Source organism: Lycorma delicatula, chromosome 2 (assembly GCF_047948215.1).
Source record: "Lycorma delicatula isolate Av1 chromosome 2, ASM4794821v1, whole genome shotgun sequence".
NCBI classification, from domain to species: domain Eukaryota; kingdom Metazoa; phylum Arthropoda; class Insecta; order Hemiptera; family Fulgoridae; genus Lycorma; species Lycorma delicatula.
Genome location: NC_134456.1, coordinates 115,001,418 through 115,026,967, shown reverse-complemented (window position 1 = coordinate 115,026,967; position 25,550 = coordinate 115,001,418). Strand labels below are relative to the sequence as shown.

The 25,550-nt window shown below is 31.2% G+C and overlaps 1 protein-coding gene across 2 annotated transcripts in view; it reads left to right on the top strand.

Annotated features, from left to right (window-relative positions):
• Window positions 1–574: 574 nt before the first annotated feature.
• Window positions 575–25,550, top strand: part of LOC142319151 (uncharacterized) — a 41,744-nt gene continuing 16,768 nt past the window's right edge. Inside the window, exons 1-2 of one of the 2 annotated variants that reach the window (XM_075356117.1) lie at window positions 575–731; window positions 12,259–12,356. In XM_075356117.1, the coding sequence (XP_075212232.1) occupies window positions 618–731; window positions 12,259–12,356 (212 nt within the window). In that variant the 5' untranslated portion in view covers window positions 575–617. The remainder of the gene's footprint in view (window positions 732–12,258; window positions 12,357–25,550) is intronic. The other variant, XM_075356118.1, reaches the window with a different exon arrangement.

The window sequence follows — 25,550 nt, the reverse complement described above, 5'->3', positions numbered from 1 at the left end:
GTTTGTTAACTTACACGTGTCAATAATTAAAAATACTTTGCATTTAATGTAAGATAACGTTTAATTAAAATTAATTTTTCGTATTAACTTCTTTTAAAGCAGTTCAGTAAAGAAATAATATTATTTAAGCAATCTTTCTACACCGGCAATGATAACATTTAAAAAATATTTATAAGCCTATACACTACAGTAATATATCCTCCATGTTAATATCCATAAAACATGTTAATGAATTTAAGATGAAGAGGCAACTGAAGTTCAGTTTCGTAAATATCGTTGAACATGCCAAAACTAAAAATAAATAAAAAGAAAAGAACAATCGACCGTATACTGTTAAGTGAGGTTAGTTAGAACTGTACTTATAGGAAGTATTTGTCGCCATTTTATAAGATTAAGAGCCAAACTTCAAGTAAAAATTTAACAAGTTAATAACTAAATAATAAATATAATTTATAATTAAACGTTTATAAGTTTTAAAATTCGTGATATAAAATTAATATTTAAGTAGAAGACATATTAAATCTATTTTTAAAATTTTATAAAGATGACATCAACATAGAATCTAAATTACAACCGTATCTATTTTTAAATTAAAGAAAAATGCACAATGTTTTCTCATGTACCGTAGTGCATATAGATTAAATTTGGTGGATAACGAAAGGACATCACCTAGGATGAATAGTTATATTATTAATAATAAAACGGTATCTCAAGGTGTAACCAGAAAAAAGGTAAGTTTAATTACATGATCATTGTTAGCAAATTAATGTCAGCCGCCATTCCTGCGGTTTAGACTCAAACGTTTGAACATTCTATTATTGTCTTCTGTCTGTTTTCATTTCAACGATTATCTCAAAACAAACCTTATAAAAAATAATAGTTCGTTATTAATTAATTAAAATTAATTAACTGTATATTTCTATCAACAATTATTTTTAACAGCTAACCATTTTACTGGCAAAAAAATTAAATCTTTTTTATTAATAAAATATTTATTAGAAATAATAAACGAACTTTAAATAATGTACAACATATATAATATACTAATCGGTAATGATGATTTAATATTGTTAATAAAAAAGAGAATGTAAATAACAAACAATGTAAAAACTAAAAGGGTATTTTCGCTGATTCATCTGCTACGTAGATCAATAAAATTTACGACTACAAAATATAAAGAAACTTTTTTTATAAGTAAATTATATAATTATTAGTTAATTATTAACATGTATGTGTAAATTACATACTTGTTACTATGTGATTTAATATGTTATCAGTACTATCGAAAAATACACGAGTAAAATGGGTTAAAAATCAACTGAACATATTAAAAATAATCATGATGAATATTTTAACATTTTTCTTTGTGATTTGTGAAATATAATCCATCTGCATAACTTTCATTCCTTAATTATCAACAGAATATCATTATGTTGCTAACCAAAATTAATTATGATAATAAATTTTAATAATACCCTTATTGCAGCTAATTTGTTAATGACCTTGCCTTTTTTAACAATTTTCTTTCATGCTGTTGAACATAAATTAAGTTACCGATTTTTGTTTCAAATTACTATAAAAAGTTTTGATTGCACCAGAATTTAAATATTTTGTTCCAATATAAAATAAAAAAAAGCTTTCTTAACGTTGAAAAATTAATTACACAAAAGGGCCAAAAAAATTCAAAATGTAGTATTTGAATATATGAAACAATTAATAATTTTTGATTTATTTCTTAAGTGCATGGAAAATATTTTCAATAGAAAAATTAATCGTTTTCTAAGTATTAGGTTTACATTAGGAAATTAGCTAAAAAATAAAAATCATATACAAAGAAGCTAAAAATAAAAACGGAATAAAAAAAAGTTTCCTTCAATTTATTTGTCTAATAAGGCTACAATTTATACCATTTCGTTATTCATGTACAAAGTTAAAAGAAAAATCCATGATAAAAAATCACTAAAATTAATATGATAATAATCAATCTACTTAAGGAATAAAAATGGAAAATTATTTAGTTTAAAGATTATTTGAAATAATATCAATTATAATTATTATTATTATTATTTGATATGTTAAATTTAATGTACTACCAAAATATTAAGTGAAAATTTAGATTTAATCATCAAATATTCTTATTAAAGATTTTTTTTGTTATCTTGGTCATAATACACTGGTAAACAGGTCCTTTTTCTTGGCAATTGCCACAAAAACTAGATATTTCATAAAAGTTATGTGTTAAATTTCTAATAACGACATATACGGAAAAAACCTTTTTTTTTTTAATTTTGTAAGAAGGCCAAGAAAATTCAAGTTTTTAATGTTAAAATTTAAGTTTTTACAAAGAAAAACTTTGTAGGAATCCTTTGAAGGATTTTTATAATTTACTTCAAAACATTCTCGGCGTTTTTTGGATTTTCAGTCACCAATTTTATTATAAAACTTTGGTTCAGTTTGTCGTTTCAAAAGTTTACAATTTAAAATTAATATCACCATCGATCGTTACGAACAGAAACATAGCAAGTTCAAGTTTTTAACTTGTTTTGGTGGTTTTTTTTACCAGAAAAAGAAGTATGTATTTTTTTTTAAATATATGTGTGAAATATAAAAATATATATTCTTATTTTAATAATATATATATATATATATATATATATATATATATTCTTAAATTGTAAGAAAATTATTTTAAGAAAAGGTGATTATTTTAAAAATGTTTCTAATGCAACGCGTGTTTACATCACTGGGAAAATAAATAATACTCTTTAATTGTTCCATTTGTTGGAAGAAAATTCTAAGATTTCCAGTTTAAATTTACCTTCGTTTTTTTATTCCGTGAACAACAGATTTCATGTATTTAATTTGAAATGTAGATTACATTTTGGAATAAATTAAAGCTATAGAAGCAGATCTGGCTCGATTATTTTATAAAATATTTGTAAAATCATTACAAGAATTAGAAAAATGTGAAAGAAATTATATTGAACTTTTCCATTACTGGAGTCTAAATCTTAAAGTAATATTTTTTTAACTTTGAGAGAAGTTACTTCCGTTGAGCTTTAATAAAATATCCTCAAGATTAATTAACTATCGATTCATTTATTTAATTATATCTCATTTAGAATTTTCTTTATTTTAATTTTTAATTGAATAGATCTTGCAAACCTTATTAAAATTTAAAGACCTCCAGTTTTAATAAAGTAAATGGGATTTTCTTGTCAACCTTTCTAATAAACAGAGTGATCTCAAATTACACGGATATCTCTCGGGAGATGAATCTATGGCCAAAAATAACAAAAAAAGTTTATATAAACATAATTCAAAGAAACGGTTCGTTAGCGAGTTTCGGCTCGCGAAACATTTGTCCCTGCTTTCTGCTCCCTCTGTGAGATTAAACCTAAAATATTTTGGGTACAAATCGAGGGGTAAATTTGGTGCTCCCTTATGGTTTTTGATCTAAGAAATTGAATAGAAGTAATTCCAGACCTTTATCCCACTTAGGTTTTAAGAAAAATGGGGTAAAACACGAAAACGTTTCGTCGGAAAATACACTTTTTTGGGTTTGGAATAAAATAACTTTGTTAATTTACCGATAAACAAATAGAATTTTCTTAGCAACTTTGTAGAGAATTTAATTCAGAGAAAATTGATGTAAATAACTTCTATTATAATTAAACACAAATTTGAAACTTTGAAGCTAAACTTTAATTAGAAACAAAACACATTAATTGAATCGGAAAAGTGATACGATTTTAAACAGAACAATTTTCATACAAATGCTAAAAATAATTATAAAAATAAATTTGAAAGACATCCTTTTAAAACATATTAAACATTTTTACTATTTTTCATAAGGCAATAACTGCTGATCAACAATTAAGTTTAGTGTTGAGTATTTAAATATTCATTTGAATTATGTTTGTGCTGATATTGTTCGGTCAGTCATTCACAACAGATGATACCACACATTTTCTTTCATTTGGAGAGTTGACGGAAATGTTAATTTTTTGGTAAATTAAACAAAAATGGATTGGCGCTTTGCATGAATACCGAGAATTATCCAGATCAACAGTATCGGATTGTAAAACATTTGAGACTTCGGAGAGGCCACAGGTGTGCTTAAACCACAACGATTCGATGCTGGTCGTGAAATTTTTGTAAGAAATGCCAACGCTGAAGAAGCAATATTGAATGCGGTACAATTATGTCTCACCTCAAGCACCAGAAGGTTGTCAATAAGGCTTTCATGTTTCGTAATCACGTATGTGGTGAACGTTACGGAAGCAACAATTATACCCATTCCATACAACACGAGTACAAGAGTTATTATCACCTGATTTTGAAAAAAACCGTTGAAATGCTGTCGATGATTAATTAGAAAATATGAATGTAAACGTCTCCCGATTTCCTAAGAAATATTCTAATTACTGATGAATCCTGCTTCATAAGAAATGGCATTGTAGATTATCGAAACACTTACACTTGGGTAGAAAGAAAATTCCATTGAGACTTTCTTTTCTGTTTAGCCTCTAGGATCACCGTAAGATATTATTACTTCAGAGGACACCGTAAGATATTACTTCAGGGGATGAATGAGGATGATATGTATGGTATGTAAATGAAGTGTAGTCTTGTGTAGACTCAGGTCGACCATTCCTGAGATGTGTGGTTAATTGAAACCCAACCATCGAAAAACACCGGTATCCACGATCTAGTATTCAAATCCGTATAATCCCATTGAGACTGCTACAAGTCATTTCCAACGCACATTTTCGTTTAATGTGTGGTGTGGTTTTCTTGGTGACAATCTCATAGCTCCTTTTTTCTTACCGCCAGGGCTCAATGGAGAACGGTATTTGCATTTTTTGCAAACAAAACTGATGGGACTCTTGGAAGATATTCTATTTGCAGATAGAGTGCAGATATGGTTTTTCAGTGATGGCGCACCTGCTCACTACTGTTGTGATGAATCATTTAAATGAAACATTTAATAAGCAATGCATTGGTCGAAACAGAACAGTAAAATGGCTATCTCACGCCAGCTACATTTTTCCTTTGGGGTTGGATGAACTAGTTAGACTATTCCACTCGTATTGGCACATAAGAAGAATTGAGATATCATATAATAGAAGTTGGAACTACTATTAGGAATAATAATTATGCTATTAGACGTGCCTGATCAGTATGGATGTGTTGAGCTGAATTATACACATTGAGTGACTGCAATGAAGAAATGTTTGCAGCTTTATCATCATTTTGATATTTAATAATGTTTGGAAAAAAAAGACAAAAATTATGTGATTTTTGTTTTTTAAATCTATTTTTTATTCATTTTTTTGTTATTGATAAGTTTTCTATTCGTTTTCAATCACATTATTTTGTTCAAACGTAAAGAAATTTTATTTGTTTATTGGTAAATTAATAATGTTATTTTATTCCAAACCTAAAAAATGTATTCTCCAACAAAACTTTTTTGTGTTTTACCCCGATTTTCTTAAAGCCTAAGTGAAATAGAAGTCTGGGACCACTTTTATTCAATTTCTTAGATCAAAAACCATAAAGAAGCACCAAATTTACCCCTTGATTTGTACTCCAAGAATTTTAATACGGTTTAATTTCACTGAGGGAGGAGAAAGCAGGGCTAAATGTTTCATGAGCCGAAACTCCTTGTTTCCTGACTTATGTTTATACGAATGTTTTTCTTACTTTTGGCTATAGAATCATCTCCAGAAAGATTGCCGTGTAATTTGGAATCACCCTGGATCTCATTTTAGGAGATTTTCATAAGAAAATCTATCTAAAATTGTAATGGGTACCATGATTCGACTTTTGAAAAATTTCATATCTTTGCGTTTCATATCCCCCAGACCCCAAAACCACCGTCAGTTCAAAAGTTTATACACACACACACACACATGTATATATATTTAACTTTCTTGTGGACACGATAACTGCCGTATTTTTGCGCCAGTCACTTTCAAATTGATATATAAAATATAACGATCCAAAATCTCAGTCGAATTCGTTAATGGGCAAAATCGGACCATGGGGGTGGAAATGGGGGTTTTCCGAAAAAACAAAATATCGCTATAACTTTTTTATTAAGTAAAATATAGAATTCGTTTAAAGTCCTACTATTCTTTGAATAAGGGCCAAAAAATTATCTACGTAAAGTTTTTTGGTATCACCAACCACTGGCCCAGAGGGTGACAAATAAAAGGGGTTTTGAAGACAAAAAATCATACCTCCATTAATAGGCACAATATCAAATCGGTTTATAGTGGTCGTTAGTCGTCTAAAGATTACCTAAAACTTTTGTCTGTAACAATTTTTGATATAACCAACACTTACGGCAAGGGATGATCAAAATGTTACTGTAATTGTAAGAAGATCGGGCTTGTCATATGCTAAACATTTGAAACAATTTTTCACGTGCAACCATTGTGTTATTGAGTAAATTTGAAGTTTTTCTTCAATTTAAAGTGGAACTATTTTTTATCCCCTACTTAGCACCAGAAAATCTACCTCCGCCTTCCGGCGTGCCGAAAGGGAGTTTTATAATTAATTTGTATATTTTATTATTTTATTTCTGTTTGTTTTAATGACTTGAAAAAAAAAAAAATATATATATATATATATATATATATATATAAACGTATATATATAAAACGTAAATTACATAAATAAATAAAAAATTATATATATATATTTTTTTTTTCAAAAAATAATGAGTGCGAAAGTGTTTTCAAACTTTATCACACAAGTGAGAAACACTTTATTTACAAGTGTGTTAAAGTGTGATAAGTATTTTCTAAAGTAATAAGTGTGACATTTGATTACATTGTCATAGGTTTTCAGGATTTAGAAAAAGAAATCAGTGAATCATTCTCATTTGATTCCTTAAACATTTTTTTTATTTAATTTTTATGACATTGAACACCGGATGCACATATTTTAATGATAAAGACGAAATGATAAAAAAAAAACACAGATTGTGTTGTCAACTATCGAATCCGAGACATAGAAGTCAGTATACTAATCAACTGACCAGCCAATTTATTTCTACGTATTTACCACAACATAATGTTTGAAAATATATATAGAATATTTTTGTCTATCGAAACAAAGACTTTTCGTATCATTAAAGTAAAAGTTAGAATATGGTACATGGATGCGCTCTTACAAAGAGATTTATTATTTGTAATAATACAAAAAGTTTTATCATTTTTACCAGGTAAGTCACACTTGGTATTTGATAGATAGTATTTACTTACACAATTCATTTTAACTGATCTACTTCTGCAAAAAAAAATTTAAAAAAAAATCTAATTTATAAATTAATACGTGGAACTATAATTATTATAAAATAATAAAATTAAAAGTGCTTATAAAAAATTAATTATTAAAAATATAATTTGGGAAATTATACGTAGGGCTTAAACGATAATACAGAAATATGAAATTTTTTAAACTGAGAAAGGTGTTTTATTCTTAACTTTAAATAAACTCTAATTTAATTAGTGTACTCATTGTGCATCCATGCAAGATGGCCATCCATCTTTATTATTACCTTTTAACTTCAATTAAAAAAAAAATACATTATTCTAACATCAACTACTGAGATACGCTTAAAAAAAATTTTCCTATTTCGTAACACTTTATCAAAATTTCATATATAACACTCTTAAAAACTCGAGATTTTTGCAAAAGTGTAACATCCAAACTTTTGTAATAAATTTAAAAAGATAATATTCTTTTAAAAACAGATTTAAATTAATTTGTAACGCCTTATATTTTTTTTTTTTTTTTTTTTTTTTTTTAACATCCGGGACATACGTTAGGTATTGCTTCAGAGGATGAGATGAATGATTTGTAGCTAGTGTAAAAATGCCATGCTTGACCCAGATTCGAACCCCGGACCTCCAGATGAAAGGCCAAGACGTTATCACTCGCGCAAAGGAGGCCGGTAACTCCTTGCATTATTATTATAATGCATCTCAACGTTTCTTTATATAGAGTAATATTTACAATTATAAATTTCATAAATTAGGTTTTTTCAAAGATATTTTTAGGTTACTTGTAGACAGAACAGTGTATGACTTATTTAAATTAAATAAATGTTCAAAATATTTTATTCAAATTATTTAACTGTTTTACAGTTACGAAATAATTAATAATTAGTAAATTCAATTCGCCTACGATACGCTAACAGCGGTACAGTCAAAGTATCGTTGTAGCGATATTTTTCTGTCTTAAACAAAACTTTTTTTTTTTTTTTTTACATAGTTTGTTATAAGTTTATTTCTAAAAAAAAAAAAAAATATATATATGTATATATGTATAAACTAATCAAAACTATTCTTCATGTTCACAATTATTGTTATATACAATAAATAAAGATAAAGGAATTCAGTGTTTTAAACAGTTCTACTGAATGTAATTAATAAAAAAATTAAATTAATGAAAACATTAATTTTATTCACAAGCTTATTTAAGTTTTAGTAAGTAATTTAAACTTAAAATAATTCTGCTCAAATAATAGCCTACAAATCACTCAAATAACGTCACAGGGATATTAAATGATTGCGTATCAACAATTATTGTTCTACGAGACACTCTAACCCAACTGTGCTTACAAAATATTTGCATAACATCTGGTGCAGCGATAATACTTTTTTGTTGTTATTCTACAAGTTACTTCTCTTTAACGATTAACACATGGAATAATTTTAACTGATGTAAACGATTAAAAACTAATTCAACATACATTACTTATAATTAAATTTTCATTAACCACTTAAAACACTCTGAATTTTTTATATCAAAAGGTGAACGAAATAATCGACTACTTAAGGTTATGAATCACACGTAGTAAATTAAAGTTGTCGATATTCTGAGTTTTTGAAATAGAAACGTTAAGTAGCAGCTATTTTATGGTTTTTTTTTTTTAATTTGGAATTATATTTTTAAATACTGTTTTTAAATTAGCGAGCACTGATTTCACTTGACTATTTATTCATTTATTTAGTTCAGAGAAATAAATAGCTTATATGGTCGTAAAACATGCGAAAACAACTCAATAGTTATTCGGTAACTTTGATGAAATTCTCCTTAATAAATAAGAGAATTAGAAACATGAGAAACATAAAGTGATTCACTGCCCAACAAATTTTTTTTGTTTAATGTTTCCTTCACTTCATCAGTCAAATCTTACTAATTTTGAGTTGGGAAAAACGAATATGACAAAGAAAATTTTTGTTAGCTCTAGTTTCTGTGACATACAATAGGTGGAAGTATTTTATTTTAACGGATTAAGAGAAAACGACACATTTTAATTACACACAAACAACATAGAAAGTTCATTTGATATTTGTTTAATGACAGTTACATTCTACGAGATCTTAATTGATGGAAGAATACCTGTCACTTGGTACTCGAAGATAATCGCTAGATGGTCACTTGCGATTTCATCAGAAAGAAACTTCCAGTCTCGAATCCTAGGTGCTATCTGCTCGGAGGTCGCCGTAAGGTCCACAACCGACCCACGCCCCCTACTAATATAAATAGGTAAAAAGCGCTCATTAGAGCGCATCAGAATGTATCCTCTTGGGGTGGAAATCATTCCCCCAAGCTCCAGACATTGCGAGTTAAAATCACCGGATAATATAACTGGGTTTTCTGCACGTCGGATAAAATCCTCCAGATCACCAAGAAAAGCTTGATACCGCTCATCGCTGGAATTAGGTGAAACATAGATATAGAAGTGAAATCGGTAAGATCCACCGATACATATCCATCAGCTCTTGATACCCGGGAGACAGCATACCGGCCCGAAACATTCGTTATGACAGCATCCCCGGATCGATCAACAACCCACGACTGCGTGGCCACTCTTCTGTTAGGCTCCGCAACAACCAGAAAATCCACATCATGCTTAATCGCAACACGCCAGATGAGGTCATGTGCTATGAAAAACTTGTTAGCGTTAACTTGCATTTTTCGCATTACGAAGTCTGCTTACACTCTTTGGACCCAGCCCGATGTCCAACACCTTTACATGCAGAACATCTTGCAGGCTCCTGATAATTTGCCCTAAGGTGGCCCTGTCCATCACACCTGAAGCAGCATTTCAACCGATCTGGACTCCTACAGAACGCAGCCACGTGGCCGGTCTCCCAGCACCGGTAACAGCGATCATCAGGCTCCCGAATGCTTCGCGACAATGAATCCAACTAATGCGTATTCGCTGTTCTTTCAGCTTCTTAGCCACCCGATCTATCTAGTGTGATCTGGCTATCCTAGTGTCTCCAAAGGCTCAACTGAGGACAATTTAAAATCCTCATTCTCACCAACAGCCTGCTGCAATGTGTCGGTAATCTCTTTCTCGGTTGTGTCTCCTGAAATATCCTTAATATTGACCACCGTACGGCAACTCTCGCTTGATTTAAGGTCTACCCGGAGTCCAACAACATTCGAACACAAAACGTTTCGAAATCCTTCAGCAGCTGTTGCTCCCTTGACTCTAACATGAAGATCTTCATTGGTTCCTTTCCTCGTGGAAAATATTTCACCGATCTCGCTGGAGGGTACCAACTCCTTCACGGCCCCCAACAGATTCGCATAAGTACGTCCCTGTGCCTTAACTATAACTGTCCGACTATCAGAGATAGCGGGGGTAGTTCGTACAAATCTCCTGCCTTCAACAGGCGCCGTCTGCCAAAAGTCAACCATACCCTGACTCTATCATCACGTGCTCGGTACAAATAAATCAGTAACTTCTGTACGTATTCACCAAGCTTACCACCAGGTAAAACAGACACCGGCAAGGACACCCGAAGCACCTTCTTGACGGAACCCAAAATAGTTTTCAAGGCACAGCCATCATCCAAAGACGAATCGTAATACGCCACAAAACGCGCCGTTTGAGTGGACGAATCATCCTCGTTCAACACCATCGAGACCTCCTTCCTAACTTCACCAGCTCTAGCACTCGGCCGACGAGCCATTTGGTCCGATCTATCTAAAGCACCGGCAACATCCTTAAAGTAAGGATGAAATCTCCTTCAGCTGGGAGGGATTTCAACGTTTCAGCCTTCTGCATTATATCAGTGGGCCATCTTTTCTCGACTAATTTACATTTATCTGAATGGTTTTTTAGGCTCCCGCCAAACCATAGGCACAGGAAAGCCATAAATCAATTTTTTCAGCCATTCTCGTAGTATAACTGAACAAGAATCGCAACATACGGAGCCATGGAGCCCATGACTTATCCTGGTCCCCTACCTTCATACCAAAATAATGCTAATAGGAGTCTTCACAAAAAACATCAGATTGCGTTTCTGAGACGAAAATGTTATTTCCCCACAAATGTAACAAAAATTATTCAATGATTTTACACATTATCTTGGCACTTTGATTTAACAAATTTTTCACTTCAAAAGCACTCGAAAACTAGAAATTCTGTACTAATTACAACACAAACAATGTGAAACTCACAGTGAAAGCAACAGTAATAATGTTTATAACCTACAAACAGATGGAGAACGTTGTTTTTTTGTCGTTTACAAGGTGTGACAACTCCAAAGATAAAATTACCTTAAACTAAAAATATAGATCAGGTAAAAAATGACATGTCATTATATCTCCAAAGAAAGAACTAATCAGTAATTTTTATGGTTATTTTTGAATTCAGCCGATGGAAATACATAAGAATAAGCTATTTTTAAGCCCGAAACATATTCATCGTTGGACAGTGATTGTTACAGGTATCGCAAAACTTCAATCCCATAAAATTCAAATGCAACTGGTAGGACGCACTTATAGCTATAGCTGACATTTACACCGTTGGCGTTCATAAAAACATGTTTTCTGATGAATTATATTTATGATGATAATCCAGAATAAGTGTATTAAATTTTATTTACATCTTTTTACTTGTGATAAGAGAATCTGTTCTGCGACTAATAATAATGACAATGTCGAAAAGCAAAGCATTTTCTTTCTTTTTGAACGGGAGATCACAAACAATTAATATAAAAAAGGATTTATTCTTTTTATATTGCATAATAAATTTTTGTTGTATAATGAGGAAGTGTGATAAAAATAATTTAGCTGATGGTTATGATTTAATGCAAATTTTGAAAGTATCAGAGTAAGATTCGAACGACATAAATGTACCACAATACAGTGGATGAGTCATTCTCAACCACACATCACCCCACATTATTTTTAAGTTCATTAAAAATATATTATTTACAGATGATATCAAGGCTAAAATCGGAAGGGGAATCAGAGGAGGGAGAACAAGAACAACATAAAACTAGAGCTGGAAGAACATTAAGAAATCGCCGATACAGGTAATTCTATAATTTGTAATATTTTTTGTATGTTAAATATATAATGAAGTATTGTACCGGTTAAATTCCTTTAAACAGTTATTTTGTATTTAAAAGTTGATAAATACGTAATTAAAATAACGAATCAATAATTTATTAATTATAAATTAATTTTCTGTGTGTATAACCGTTGATTTAATTACTTCTTTCACATTTCTTTTGTCAGAAAATCGTGATAATGTGAACAATCACCACATCTTAAATTTAAATTATTTTTACCATTATAAGGTGGGTTATCAAGTATTTAAAACTAATTAACTAATTAAACTATAATATACTAAACTTTACACTGTAAGGTTTTGGTTTACAAAACACAAACCGCCGGTTCCACAAATATCACTAACCAGATAGAACTAAGGTTCAAATTCAGGAATCTCTCAACCAGATATGGTTGAAGAGTCCTTGAATATAGTACAAGCTAAATCAGATTATACTCTCCTTTTTTCACACCCTTCCTTAAGGATACGAAAAGATCTATACATAGGAAATTTAAAATCATAAGTATAGCGTATGATATTTCCGTGGCGCTAAGAGAATAAACAGAAACTTTTGAATGATGGATACTATATAATGTACTCAAAAGACAGTTATATGGTTACAGGCAATTTAGATATTCAAAAAAACAGATTACTATATAATAGATGTAAATGCCATTCAGTTGCTGTCAAAATATATACTGATCACTACAACTTTCTCTTGCATTAACACAAACTATAATTCTAATTCCAATAGTTCTCTTTTGGAGTCTATAAATTACATTCAAGCCCGAAGCTGAGCTCTTCCACACCCTTATTTTATTAATAATAACTAAAATTCTGACCTTAATATTCTGACCGAGAGAAACCCTGCTTTTTAAAACAACTTTTTTTAAATTTTTCAATAAAAATCGTGACAAGGTCAATTCATTTACTAATTTACCCAAATACGGGTTACACCTAAAGCGTGAGTCAGTCAGAATGTCCAAACGTTATCTATATCTCAAAGTTTTATATCTGTAATAGTGTTTTTGTAAAAAAAAAAAAAAAACAATTTTTAAATGAGAGAACGAAAACATGGAAATTAAAAATTAAATACTTAAGTTCTTAAGTTGAAGAAAAATAGCCATGACGTTCATGAACATTCAAAAATTTGTAATATTCTAATATACTAACTTCTAATATATAATTTAATTATATATTGACTGCGGATCTAAGACCAATCATTAATCCGAAAAATTCGTTTATTAGTTTTATGAAATTTTGCCCTTGTAAATCGTCAGTTTTCAATTAAAAAGTTGTTTACGAAACTATTTTCTTCTTACTCAAACTGTATTTCACCTCTTATAGTCTAACTTTGAATATATGCTTATAGTTTAATTGATAGTTAATATTATTGATAGTTTTTTATACATAGTTTTTTGTTTTATTGATAGTTTAATTGATAGACTATAACAAATAATTTTTCATTATTTCCAAATGCGTTAAAACGATTTAAGCAATACTCAACAGGTCTTAGCCGCTTAGTAATCTTAACACAACGATATCACCCACATTGAATCACAATTCAAAGGGTATTACAACTTCACAAATGAATGTCTACTCGTTTAGTCAGATAGGCGTAAGGTCTGTGTATACTTAAGGGGTAAATTCTAACCTTTTAGGTACATTTCATAAGAAAGAAGATCTATTGTAATGGGTACCATGATTCGACTTCCGGAAAACACCAAATTGGCCCAGGGGATGGAAAACATGGGGTTTCGAAGACAAAAAATATCATACGTCCCTTAATAGGCGCAGTATCGAATCGGTTTAAAGTGGTCTAAAGATTTATTAAAACTTTTGTCTGAAAAAAGTTTTGATATAACCAAACCTTACGGCAAGGGATGACCAAATCTTGCTGGAATTGTAACAAGATGGGGTTTGTCATATGCTAAACATGTGAAACTTTTTTCACATGCAACCATTGTTGTATTGAGCAAATTTGAAGTTTTTCTTAACATTAAAGTAGAAATCTATTTCATTCCCTACTTAGCACTGGTGAAATCTACCTCCGCCTTCCGGCGTGCCGAAATGGATTTTTTTTTAAATTTGTTTAAAGTTGTAAATATCCATAATAGGTTTACTTCTATCCACCACAGAAAATGGAACTAAAATAACTCCAAAGAAATTAACATTTTTAAACAATAAACTTAAAATTAAGAATTTTATTTTTCTAAACTATTACTGATAAGTAAATAGGAAAAAATGTTTTTTTTTACTATGAATTAAGTAAATAATCGAACATCAATTTTTCTTATATGTTTATTTTAACCAACGTACTAGTCAGTGTAATGAGTAGCTGATCAACTGTAGTGGAACCTTATAAACCCAGATTCATTAAACTAGTAAGACTAGTTGATAGGTAAAAACTAGTTCAATTATCAATTCACTAAAAGATTTTACATACTTCTCAGATATTAAAAACTACACAACAGCAATAATAATTAATATTAACAATAATAATAATATTGTTGTATAGAAGATTATTCTTTATTTATATCTATTAACAGCTGATTCAATAACATTTTTAGATGAATACTATTTTTTAAAGCAAAACTTCTAAATATTTACCTTAGTGTAACATAAATTATTAAAATCAATTTTAATTGTAACTATTACAATAAATAAACTCGTATTTTTTTAATTAAATAATAAATAAACAAGTAATAATTTATCGTGTAAACCACAGTTATACGTACAGACAATTTCAAAGAGTTATATTAAATATCATAAGATACGACAAATGCAGTAACGTATAAAGGCTCTTTTATAAATAACAGATGATTACTGGCGCCAAAAGGAGAGGAAAATATTCAATGCGTAATGAAATTAACATTTAAATACAAACTGTATACGTTTAATTTAAAATAGACGATAATCATAAATTATTTTGTGTTATTTTAGCGAATATTTATAAACCCCTAAACGTTCACATAATAAAAGTTTCTTGATCAAAAAGAGATATAGTAGATGACATGGCTGGAGAGGGAAGGTCTACTCTTCCACAATCAGTCTCTGAGAGCGGAAAAAATATTCATATAATTTTAATCTGTCTTTCTTGCTCACTACTGTCTCGTGCATCTTAATGCATATATAAAATAATCTTACCTTTTACAAAAAAATTTATTTAGTTATGTTTTTAAATATGTCCACTACAGATTTAAATGAGTTATTAACGACTAATAATCTTTTAAAGTTAGTTGTCGGATTCTTATAGTTACATGTATTGTTGATAGTCATGAGAAGAAATGAATTAAATTTCTTGCTGCCGAGATGGAAACGACATTTTTTTTAGTGTGATAACGTGATGGAAGACCTTCATGGCGTTTTTATTCTTAGACTGGCAAAAATATTTCACTCAGAAGTGTGCAGTACATATCTTTAAATTAAACTAGGCCGTTCTTATAAATAATATTATCATGATGAATAAATTCTTAGAAAAAATAAATTAATACATGTATATTATCTGTCTGTTAGAGCCTTATTCATTATCCTAATAAAGCTAATTAGTACGAAAATCCGACTTCCATACTTATATGTATAAAAAAAACAACAAAAAACAACACTAATATATCACAGACCATCTTTGAAATAAATCAATTGCATCAAATTATTTAAAATTTAACAATAAACGTTTAAAGCAATCTCCACATTATTAACGTTAATTTGAGTCACGTCTTCTGGTGTTAAGTAGAGAACTTCCTGCTCAGGAGTTTTATAATGTAAGTTTCTAAAGTAATTTAGTAAAATATTTAGAATTAATATTAAAAGAAAATCTGTACCAAAATGTCTAATCTAAATGTACTTTTTAAAAATTATTTCGTAAATAATTTGTGGTAAAATTGTTTTTATTCATGTTTTACAGTTTTACATAAAACAAATATTTATAATATATAAACGATGAGATAGCATTCTACAAAGTTTAACTTAAACCCACCGGGTTGGTCTAACGGTGAACGCGTCTTCGTAAATCAGCTGATTTCGAAGTCGAGAGTTCCAACGTTCAAGCTCTAGTAAAGGCACTTACTTTTATACGGATTTGAATACTAGATCCGTGGATACCGGTGTTCTTTGGTGGTTGGGTTTCAATTAACCACATATCTCAGAAATGATCGACCTGAGACTGTACAAGACTACACTTCACTTACACTCATACATATCATTCTCATTCATCATGTGAAGTAATACCTGACGGTAATTCCCGGAGGCTAAACAGGAAAGAAAAAGAAAGTGTAACTGTAGTAAAGAAAAATAATTATTAATCTTTATATGAATTTAAGTTTGAAAAAAATTTCATTTCTTTTTACTCCGTAATTGCTTTTACAAAAACCAAACAAATATTAAAAAATTGTACGTTCTATGTCTATAAGTAAATTTTCACAAAACTGATGTAAATTTCGAGTTTTTTACTCATACAAGTGAAGAGTTATTATTAGGCTGCAATGAGTAAATAGAAAGAAAATGGAATAAAGTAGCGTTCCTGATCAATTTTTAAGGAATTCTGGATAATGGTTATACAAGAAAAATCAATTAAAGGAAATATTTTTGTACAAATTTCCAATTCATAGGTACCTTTTTTATTTTACAATTTTTAAATTAAAAAAAAACTTATATAAAAAAATTAATCACGTATATAAAAACTGTTTTTCCCCCTGAAAATATGTGATTAAAAAACTTAAAACGTATTCAACATTTTTTTTTTTTTTTATTGTGCTAAAAGCTATTCACATTTTTCTTCTTCTGTAGTAGATTACTGTGTCGCTAGGGACTAATGAAATAGTTAAAATATAAAACGACGTTAGCGACACCTGCTATCCAAACAAAGTGTTTAATATATACGTGACGTTACATATGAAACAATATAATTTTTTTTTAATTCACTTATGCATGACCTAGTTTGAATATATACGCAAATGTATCATAGATAGAGAACATATCAGTCTTATCAGCGGATCGATTTTGGCCTATAAGTTTTACGTATTATATTTACAACGGTTTTGGTAAGTTAAATTAATGCAATTTTTCAAAATGTGTTTTTTTCTAGGTTTGAAGGTTTCTGAGCAAAGTAACGGTAGAAATGTAAAGTAAGACTCATTTTTTATAAATTGCGTTTTCTTTTGTACACGTAGCCTGTCACTACTTTTTTACAAGTTTTAAAACGCGAAACGATTTTACAAATCGAAAAAATGTTAAATAACTTCTTTTTTTTTGATTGGATATAATTTTTTTTTAATAGTTCATAATAAAAGAATAATTTAGAACAAAGTATACTTATATAAACGAATAAATATTGTACACTTAAATTGTTCTCAGCAATCTTTGTAAGCTGCTAAAATTTTTTTCCGTTATTCAGCCTACATGTTAACAGGAGCATCCCAATGTGGATAATTACCTAAATAAATAACATCTTTTAATTTTTTTTTTGTTGAAAGAAGTTATTTTATCTCATTTTAATAGATGTCTTTTCTTCGGCGGAATAAGTTTTATATATTGCAATTTTTGTCTTCAGAATCGTTTTGACGTTCTATATACATCTCTATATTACAAATTAACTACACCTGGCTGTTTTGCTACATGACCCAACAACCTAGTTTATCTTTTTACAGAACTATGATATAAATTTATTTCTTCTAATCAGTCATCTTAAGACCACTTTATATCAAATTTTATCGACACAATTAATTTTCAAAATTCTCCTGTTACATTAATTTTAGTGACGTCTATTCATAACCTTTTTAATTCCTTGAACAAGAAAGTATTGTAATCGCTAAAAATTTCAGTTTTCAGATTTCAATGGAAATATCCATTTTGAACATCCCTGAATCCATTTTGAGTAGTTTCGGCCTGACGTCTGTACATACGTACGTATGTTTCTCGCATAACTCAAAAACTATTAGCCGTAGGAAGTTGAAATTTTGGATTTAGGACTGTTGTAACATCTACTTGTGCACCTTCCCTTTTGATTGCAATCGATCGGACGAAAAGTGTCCAAAAAAGCCCAAATTCCAAAAAAGTTTGAATTTTGGACTTTTTCTTAACTGCAGTAATAAGCTCTCATTGAGCGTTTTTTAATGATATATCATAAGTGGTAGTTATTTTCATTGGTTATAGCCCAATAAAAGTTTAATGAAATATTGGATCTTACAACGGGAAGGCACACATCGGTTTGAATGTGACTTCATTCCCTTTTTTTAATTTTTTAATATAAATATATTGATTTATTAATATGTTAACCTCCGATTTTAAATAGTTTTACAATAAATAATAATTCAATAATAACAAAAAAGTGAATAAAAATGTAATAAAATGTATATGTAATTTAATAGGCGTACAAGAAAGTTATGTGATGTCCACATCAGATTATTTGTTCATGTTTCAAATCCATAAAGCGTTATCCTCCACAAAAATATTTTCAAGAATTTCTTCCTAATTATAAAAATTTGATATTAGCAGACATCTGTTTTGTTGGGGTAAAAAGCTCTCCTTACTTTTACAAGTCTGCTCAAATTTATCTATGCTTTGTAATTTTAGTACCTAAATTACAGAATTTTATAACTTTTGATACATGTTCAATTTTAAAATTCCTTTTTATTTTATTTTTATTCTTTGTTTTGGAATAGTTCACTCTTAAATTTTCCCTTTAATTCCTGCATTGCTTCTTAATCAAACAAGTTGAAAATCAACGGAGACGAATACATCCTTGCCAATAGCCTTGCAGTTTTTCATCTTCTATGCTTATAAATTGGCTGATTTGTATATGTGGCTCTTCTTCCATTCTATTCAAAAATGAATATATCTCATCAGAACATTGATATATATATATATATATATTTTTTTTTTTTTTTATTATATTTGATTTCTTTTTTTAATTTTTATTTAGTTTATTGAAAATTTTGATTTTAAAGATCTTATGAAGGATCCTTTTGAAGAATAAGCTGTGTTTTTTGTAGTAATCTTCTTTTTACCGACTTTTCGAAGAAAAGTACAGTATTACTTTCGGTCGCACGGTGGAAGTATAATGGATGAAAATGAATTTTCTTTACGTTTTGATGTATCAGAAATACGAAAATATCCTTCAATTAAATTGGGGTTTCCTTATATATGTATTATGCCTATGTATAAAATTTTTTGGCTCGAAAATCTTCAAAATCTGATCTTAAGTGAAATTTAGATATTCTGTAGTAGCGTAGAGCTTTTTACAAACCACAATAATTTTGTCCTTGAAGCCTTTCCATAGAGACAAGAAATTTTGGGCGCTGGAGTATGCATTCGTTTAGTTGCTTATTCGCTGTCGTAGTGTGTTTGTAACTAGTCTGTATTAGTGTGTATCTGTGTGAGTGTATTATATTAGTTTTGTAAAACCATCGTGTTGTGTTTTGTTTACAAAAATTATCGGCGTCGTTACAATGTTTTAATTTTTACATTTTCTGTTTCTTTAGAACAAAAGTTTAATGTTAACAATATAATCCAATGTAACAATATTTCCAATTTATCGTCATGGAAGGTGAAAAGTATGGAGTATACAAGAATAAAATTGGGGGGAAGCGTAAACTTATCCATAACCAGACAATAGAAGTCGTATTTAATGTTTTACAATTAACAAAGGAGGCACAAGGTGAACCGAACATTCTTAACCAAGTTCAGAAATGTGTTACCCAAACTACAGGATTTTAACTCAGTAGTGCTTAAAAACTAATCCCGATTAAGGCTTAAAGGCTTTTTTTAGCAGTCCTAAAAAAATCGTAACATTAAAAAACTAAAACGTCTATGATAAAAGTGTCATTAGGGAAACGTTTTATAATTTTCACACTGATAAAGGTGAACGCGTTACTCTTCGATCGCTACTACCGAACGTAAACGAGAAAATCAATTTTCAAGGAAGCCTTTGATCTTTATGGCGCATTATCAATTAAAATGGAAAAAACTAGGGATGATCGAAAAATGTTTGTAGGAAAATTATAAAATCGGGAACTGAGACTACGTTACTTAAGAGCTATTAAAGAGTACTGTAACCAAAACAGACTTACAATTTACACGGACGAATTCTATGTACATACCAGTCACACCAAACCGATATCGTGGAGTGACGGCTCTGACCGCAACTCTAACTAGCATAGTCATAGTGATGTTAAAAAGCTAATTCACAAATGAATATTTAGATTTGGGTTTCGGTCTACGTCTAACTTATGACATTTTAGTGACGGGTCGTCCATACGGACTGGACTTTTAACTGTGGCTTCTACTACCTGCACTCCATTTAAATTTTAATAAAATTTAAATATTCGTAAATCATATATTGCATAAATCTGTGGTTTAACTGCAAACAACATTATTTTTTTTATGTTTATTAAAAAATTCACTTAAATGCTACCTCTTCATTTTTTCGGTTTTTGAATAAAAAGTAGAATTTTTTATAAATCCCGGTGAACGTCAGATCCTGCTGCTCAAAAGTACGTGTATCCCATACCCATCCCACAGGAACCGTGTTCATGCCTCGCGGCTAGGTCCAGTTCCTATTGGAAGAAAGGGGAGCTTTTTTAGTGGGTGTGAGCCCCGCACTGCAGTCAGAGCGGGCCTGATGGCGGCTGGTAGATCTTTTCCCTCCCCCTACGGAAAAAAAAGTCTGATTTTTGTACCTCATAAAGTAAACCTTTTCTTCTACTTTCGACCAGTATCCAAGATAACCTTTCAAAGTCGGTCCAGCTTTGAAGAATGGATGCTACTTCTGGATTTTAACAAAATCTTTTTCTACGCCTGTTACATGCACTATCCATCAGCATCACAGAGTACAGTTAAAATATCTACTATAACAGATGCACTTCTCAGATATTAAAATTTCTTACTCTTTGAAATTAAACTAATTATCAGAAAATAAAAATAAGATCTTGCTTTAACGAACGAGAATAGATTTTTCACGGTGGGATTTGTTTGCAATGGGATTTAAAAAAAAAATTTCAAACAGACTGATTTCAGACTTTGAAGGATGTAAATAAGAGATTAAATTGAAAGTAAATAAATTGATGGGCTGTGGTAGAGTGCATGATCACCAATATCATCAAGGGTAAGCTGGCGGATGGGTGACCTATCCGCCACCTATGACCTATCCGACCTATGGCGGATGGGTAAGCCGGCATTCGACCTTTCCACTATAACCTGGCCCGCCTGTAGTTTCTTCTCCACGGCTAATTTTTTAATTCAGTGGATTTTTGTCACCACTTTCCTCTGTAATTCTTTCCCAACATCAGCCGCCAGGTTAAAGACCCACGCCACCGATGTATTCTTCAAGCCTTCCGGGTCCTCGAACAGCTCACTGTATCTGAATAGTCCTTTCGGCCAGCTTACTTTAAGCTTAAACTTTAACTTTACGCTTCATTGCGCATAATTTGAATTCAACTTTTGTAGTAATGTTCGCGCCGACTAGGTGACTCAGTAATTTAATTTGATCGCCCAACTTCTGCATCACTAAGTTAAGCTCTCCACTAGTGTCCGAAAGGCGTTCCACGCCCTCCATATTTGCGGCAGAATCCCCTTCATTAAGCCAAACTAACTTTCGGACCGAACGGAAAATGAGACCGGTGTCCCATCTTCCGTCTTCTCCGTCGGGGCGAAGGGGTCTTCGCTATGAGCCTTAAATTTTCCCCTCCCTCCTAACTGGGGTAGACAAACGTAGCCGCCGCTTTGCCGTCGTCCTAACCTGCGGTAGATCATCTTCCGTATTTGCAGCAGTCTCGTCTGGAGGAACCAACGACGCCCATGACATATCTGCAGTTGGAGATTGAGGTACACTCCACTGAGGTAGACATGAGTCAATGGCTTCATCAGTGTCATCACTCGCCGAGTTGCCCCTAGCCACCTGGCGCGGAAGAATTTGACAGTAATTGTTGCCCAAGTATTGTGGTCCTTTATTTATCTGCCTTCCGACTCGCCTTCAGTTCATATGCTACATACAAGCGGCAGGACTCAGTTCAAGGCCGCCGATTCACCCGAAACTCTATGAACTGTTGTACCCAAGTATCCAACTCTGATTGCCCACTTTCGCTGTCACCGGACAATCCCCCGCGGGCCTTGCCACGCTGTATAGGCTTCCGTTTATTCATAGGTGTAGCAAACTTCCCACCCACGGACAAGGGTACGCCAGGATCGCTGAAAAACACGAGTAACGAAACGTAAACAAGAACCTTTGCGTGGCGATGTAAACAGATCGCGACAGCAAAAGTCAATTAATGTATCCAGAAAATAACAATAATCACCCAAGGGCGAGAGAAATAGTAATTCACCGTCCAATAAGCAACTGAAAAAGTCCACAGAAATAGTAAATACAAAATATCGTAGAAGATATAATAATAAAAGCACTTAACCTATCGTTGCTAACCGACACAACAACAACTAGCAACGGGAACTTCGACGGTAAAACAGTAAAATAAACGAAAAAAACCACAAAACTATAACATAAAAGCGAAAAAAAAAACAAACAACGAACGATAACAAAAAATAAAACAACAGTAACAAAAAAATTCGTAAGCAGATCCCAGTTACGGAGCACCACGAAAGACGTTCATGATCAATCTTAGCTCGAAAACGACTACAAAAATTGGACTAGAAAGCTCTAAAACATTACAAGACATTTTTCGTCTTTTCTAGTAAAACCAGTAGTACGAACGTAGAATAGCCTACAATTTTTAACTAATGCTGAACTCCTAATAATTTTTTATCAACCCACTTCGAAAACAGGATTTATGTTTGACTGTTAAATTTATTTTTCTTTGTATTTTTTTGTTACGAGTCCCCTTGTCATAATGAAATTTTGGAATGTTACCAGAATAAATACTTTACTCCCACGTTGGTCCATTTGTAAAAAGAATTAATATTTAAGTAGCCTATAAACAATATTTATATATATATATATATATATATATATATATATATATACACGAAGTTTTAAAAAATGCGTTTTTAAACTGAACCTAATTCTAAGTTTTTAACCATACAGAAATTTAAATTTTAAACTGAAAAAATATAATTAATTAAAAAATGTGTTATATTTTTTGAGTTAACTAAAAATTTTAATATAAAAATATTTTGAATACATGAATTAAAAATTTTGAAAATAAAATTTTCAAAGTTTATAAATTTTATATATATTTATATATATAATAAAAATATTAGGAAAACTAAGATTTTCAGATTCAATTACAATTAAATATAGGGCCTCACTCAAGTTATATTTTCTTCTGCAGTTTTTGTTCACAACTGACTCCAAGGTTTAGATCCAGATTATCCTTTTTTTTATTTATTTTTTGACATCGGTCACTGTAGGACTACATGAATAGTTAACATCTGGCTAGTTTTTTAGTTCTCCAATTCTCCATTCTTTCACTGTGTCGCTCCTCCTTTCTTCCGACCACTATAGGTTAGCGCATTATTTCTTCTACTTCTGTATCCTTTTGGATTCTAAGGATTTTTTCCTAATCATCCTTGTCTTTTAAATCTGTCTTGTTTATATTTTCTGCCGTCCTCTTCAACTTGAATTGCTGATAAGACAGATGTTAAATGGTTCAAGCAAATTAAACAGGACCTTTCATCTCATCCTCTGAAGCAATACTTAACGATAGTTCCGAAGGGTAAAAAAAAAATCTTCTTTAACTTGTTTGAACCATTTAACCTTCGTCTTGTTACCATTACACTAGTCAAAAATTCTCTTCGTAAGCCTGTATGGATCCATTCTTGTCCGTAGAATGGCTTCATCCATTCTACAGATGTCTGTAGATTGCTAGTCTTCGCTTACGTATTGCTTCTGTACTCTCGCTTACCCTCTAACTCCAGGTAAAATTTCTCATTCTTTCTTAATTTCCAACCATCAGTAATTTTTTTTTGGTTCCAGTGTTTTCCTTAGTATCCGTCTTTCGGTAAGTTCAGTTATTTATTTTCCCTTGGTTTAGAGTTCCGCATTCTGTCTCGTATAAAACTCCTGGTGGGATTACCGTTGTATAGTGCCTGATCTTGCCCATCCTTGATATCCGTTTCATTTTGTTTACGTCTTTCGTTAGGCCATAGGATTTTAGAATCTTATTGATCCTGGCGATGTTTGCTTCCTTATTCATTTCATTTGGTTGGAAAAATTCACCCAAGCACCTAAATTTTCTATTTTAATTCTTCCAAGTTCTGCCCGTAACAATTTTATTGCGTTTTTAATATTTGTCATATATTCTGTTTTTCTATGAAAATTTGCAAAAGCATCAATATTTTCCTTTTACCTTTGCTTACCCCTCCTCTATGAATCATGAGACCTTGCCGTTGGTGAGGGGGCTTGAGTGCTCAGGGATACAGAGTAGCTGGACCGAAGGTGCAACCATATCGGAGAGGTATCTGTTGAGAGCCAGACTAAGGAATGATTCCTGAAAGAGGGCAGCAGCTCTTTCAGTAGTTGTTAGGGGCGTGAGTCACAATGACTTAAACGGCCGTATCAACATCACTCAGTCCTCTGAGTACTGCGCAGCTGAAAGCAATGGAAAACTACAGCTGCTTTTTTTCCAAGAAAATGTGGCTCTCTGCATTTTCACATAGCAACAATGGAGGCGCCTTCCTTGGTAAAATATTCCGGAGGTAAAATAGTCCCCCGTTCGGATCTCCGGGTGGGGACTACTAAGGAAGGGGTCACCAGAAAATTAAAAAATAACATTCTACGAGTCGGAGCGTGGAATGTTAGAAGCTTAAAAAAGGTTGGTAGGCTAGAAAATTTAAAAAGGGAAATGGATAGGGTGAATGTGGATATAGTAGGAATTAGTGAGGTTCGGTGGGAAGAGGAAGGCGACTTTTGGTCAGGTGATTTTAGAGTAATTAACTCAGCGTCAAATAATGGGCAGGCAGGAGTAGGTTTCGTGATGAACAAGAAGATAGGGAGGAGAGTGGAGTATTTCAAAACGCATAGCGATAGAATCATTGTAATAAGGATAAAATCAAAACCTAAACCGACAACGATTGTTAACGTTTATATGCCTACAAGCGCCCATGATGATGATGAGGTAGAGTGTGTATACGAAGAGATTGATGAAGCAATTAAACACGTAAAGGGAGATGAAAATTTAATAATAGTTGGAGATTGGAATGCAAGCATTGGAAAAGGCAAGGAAGGAAATAT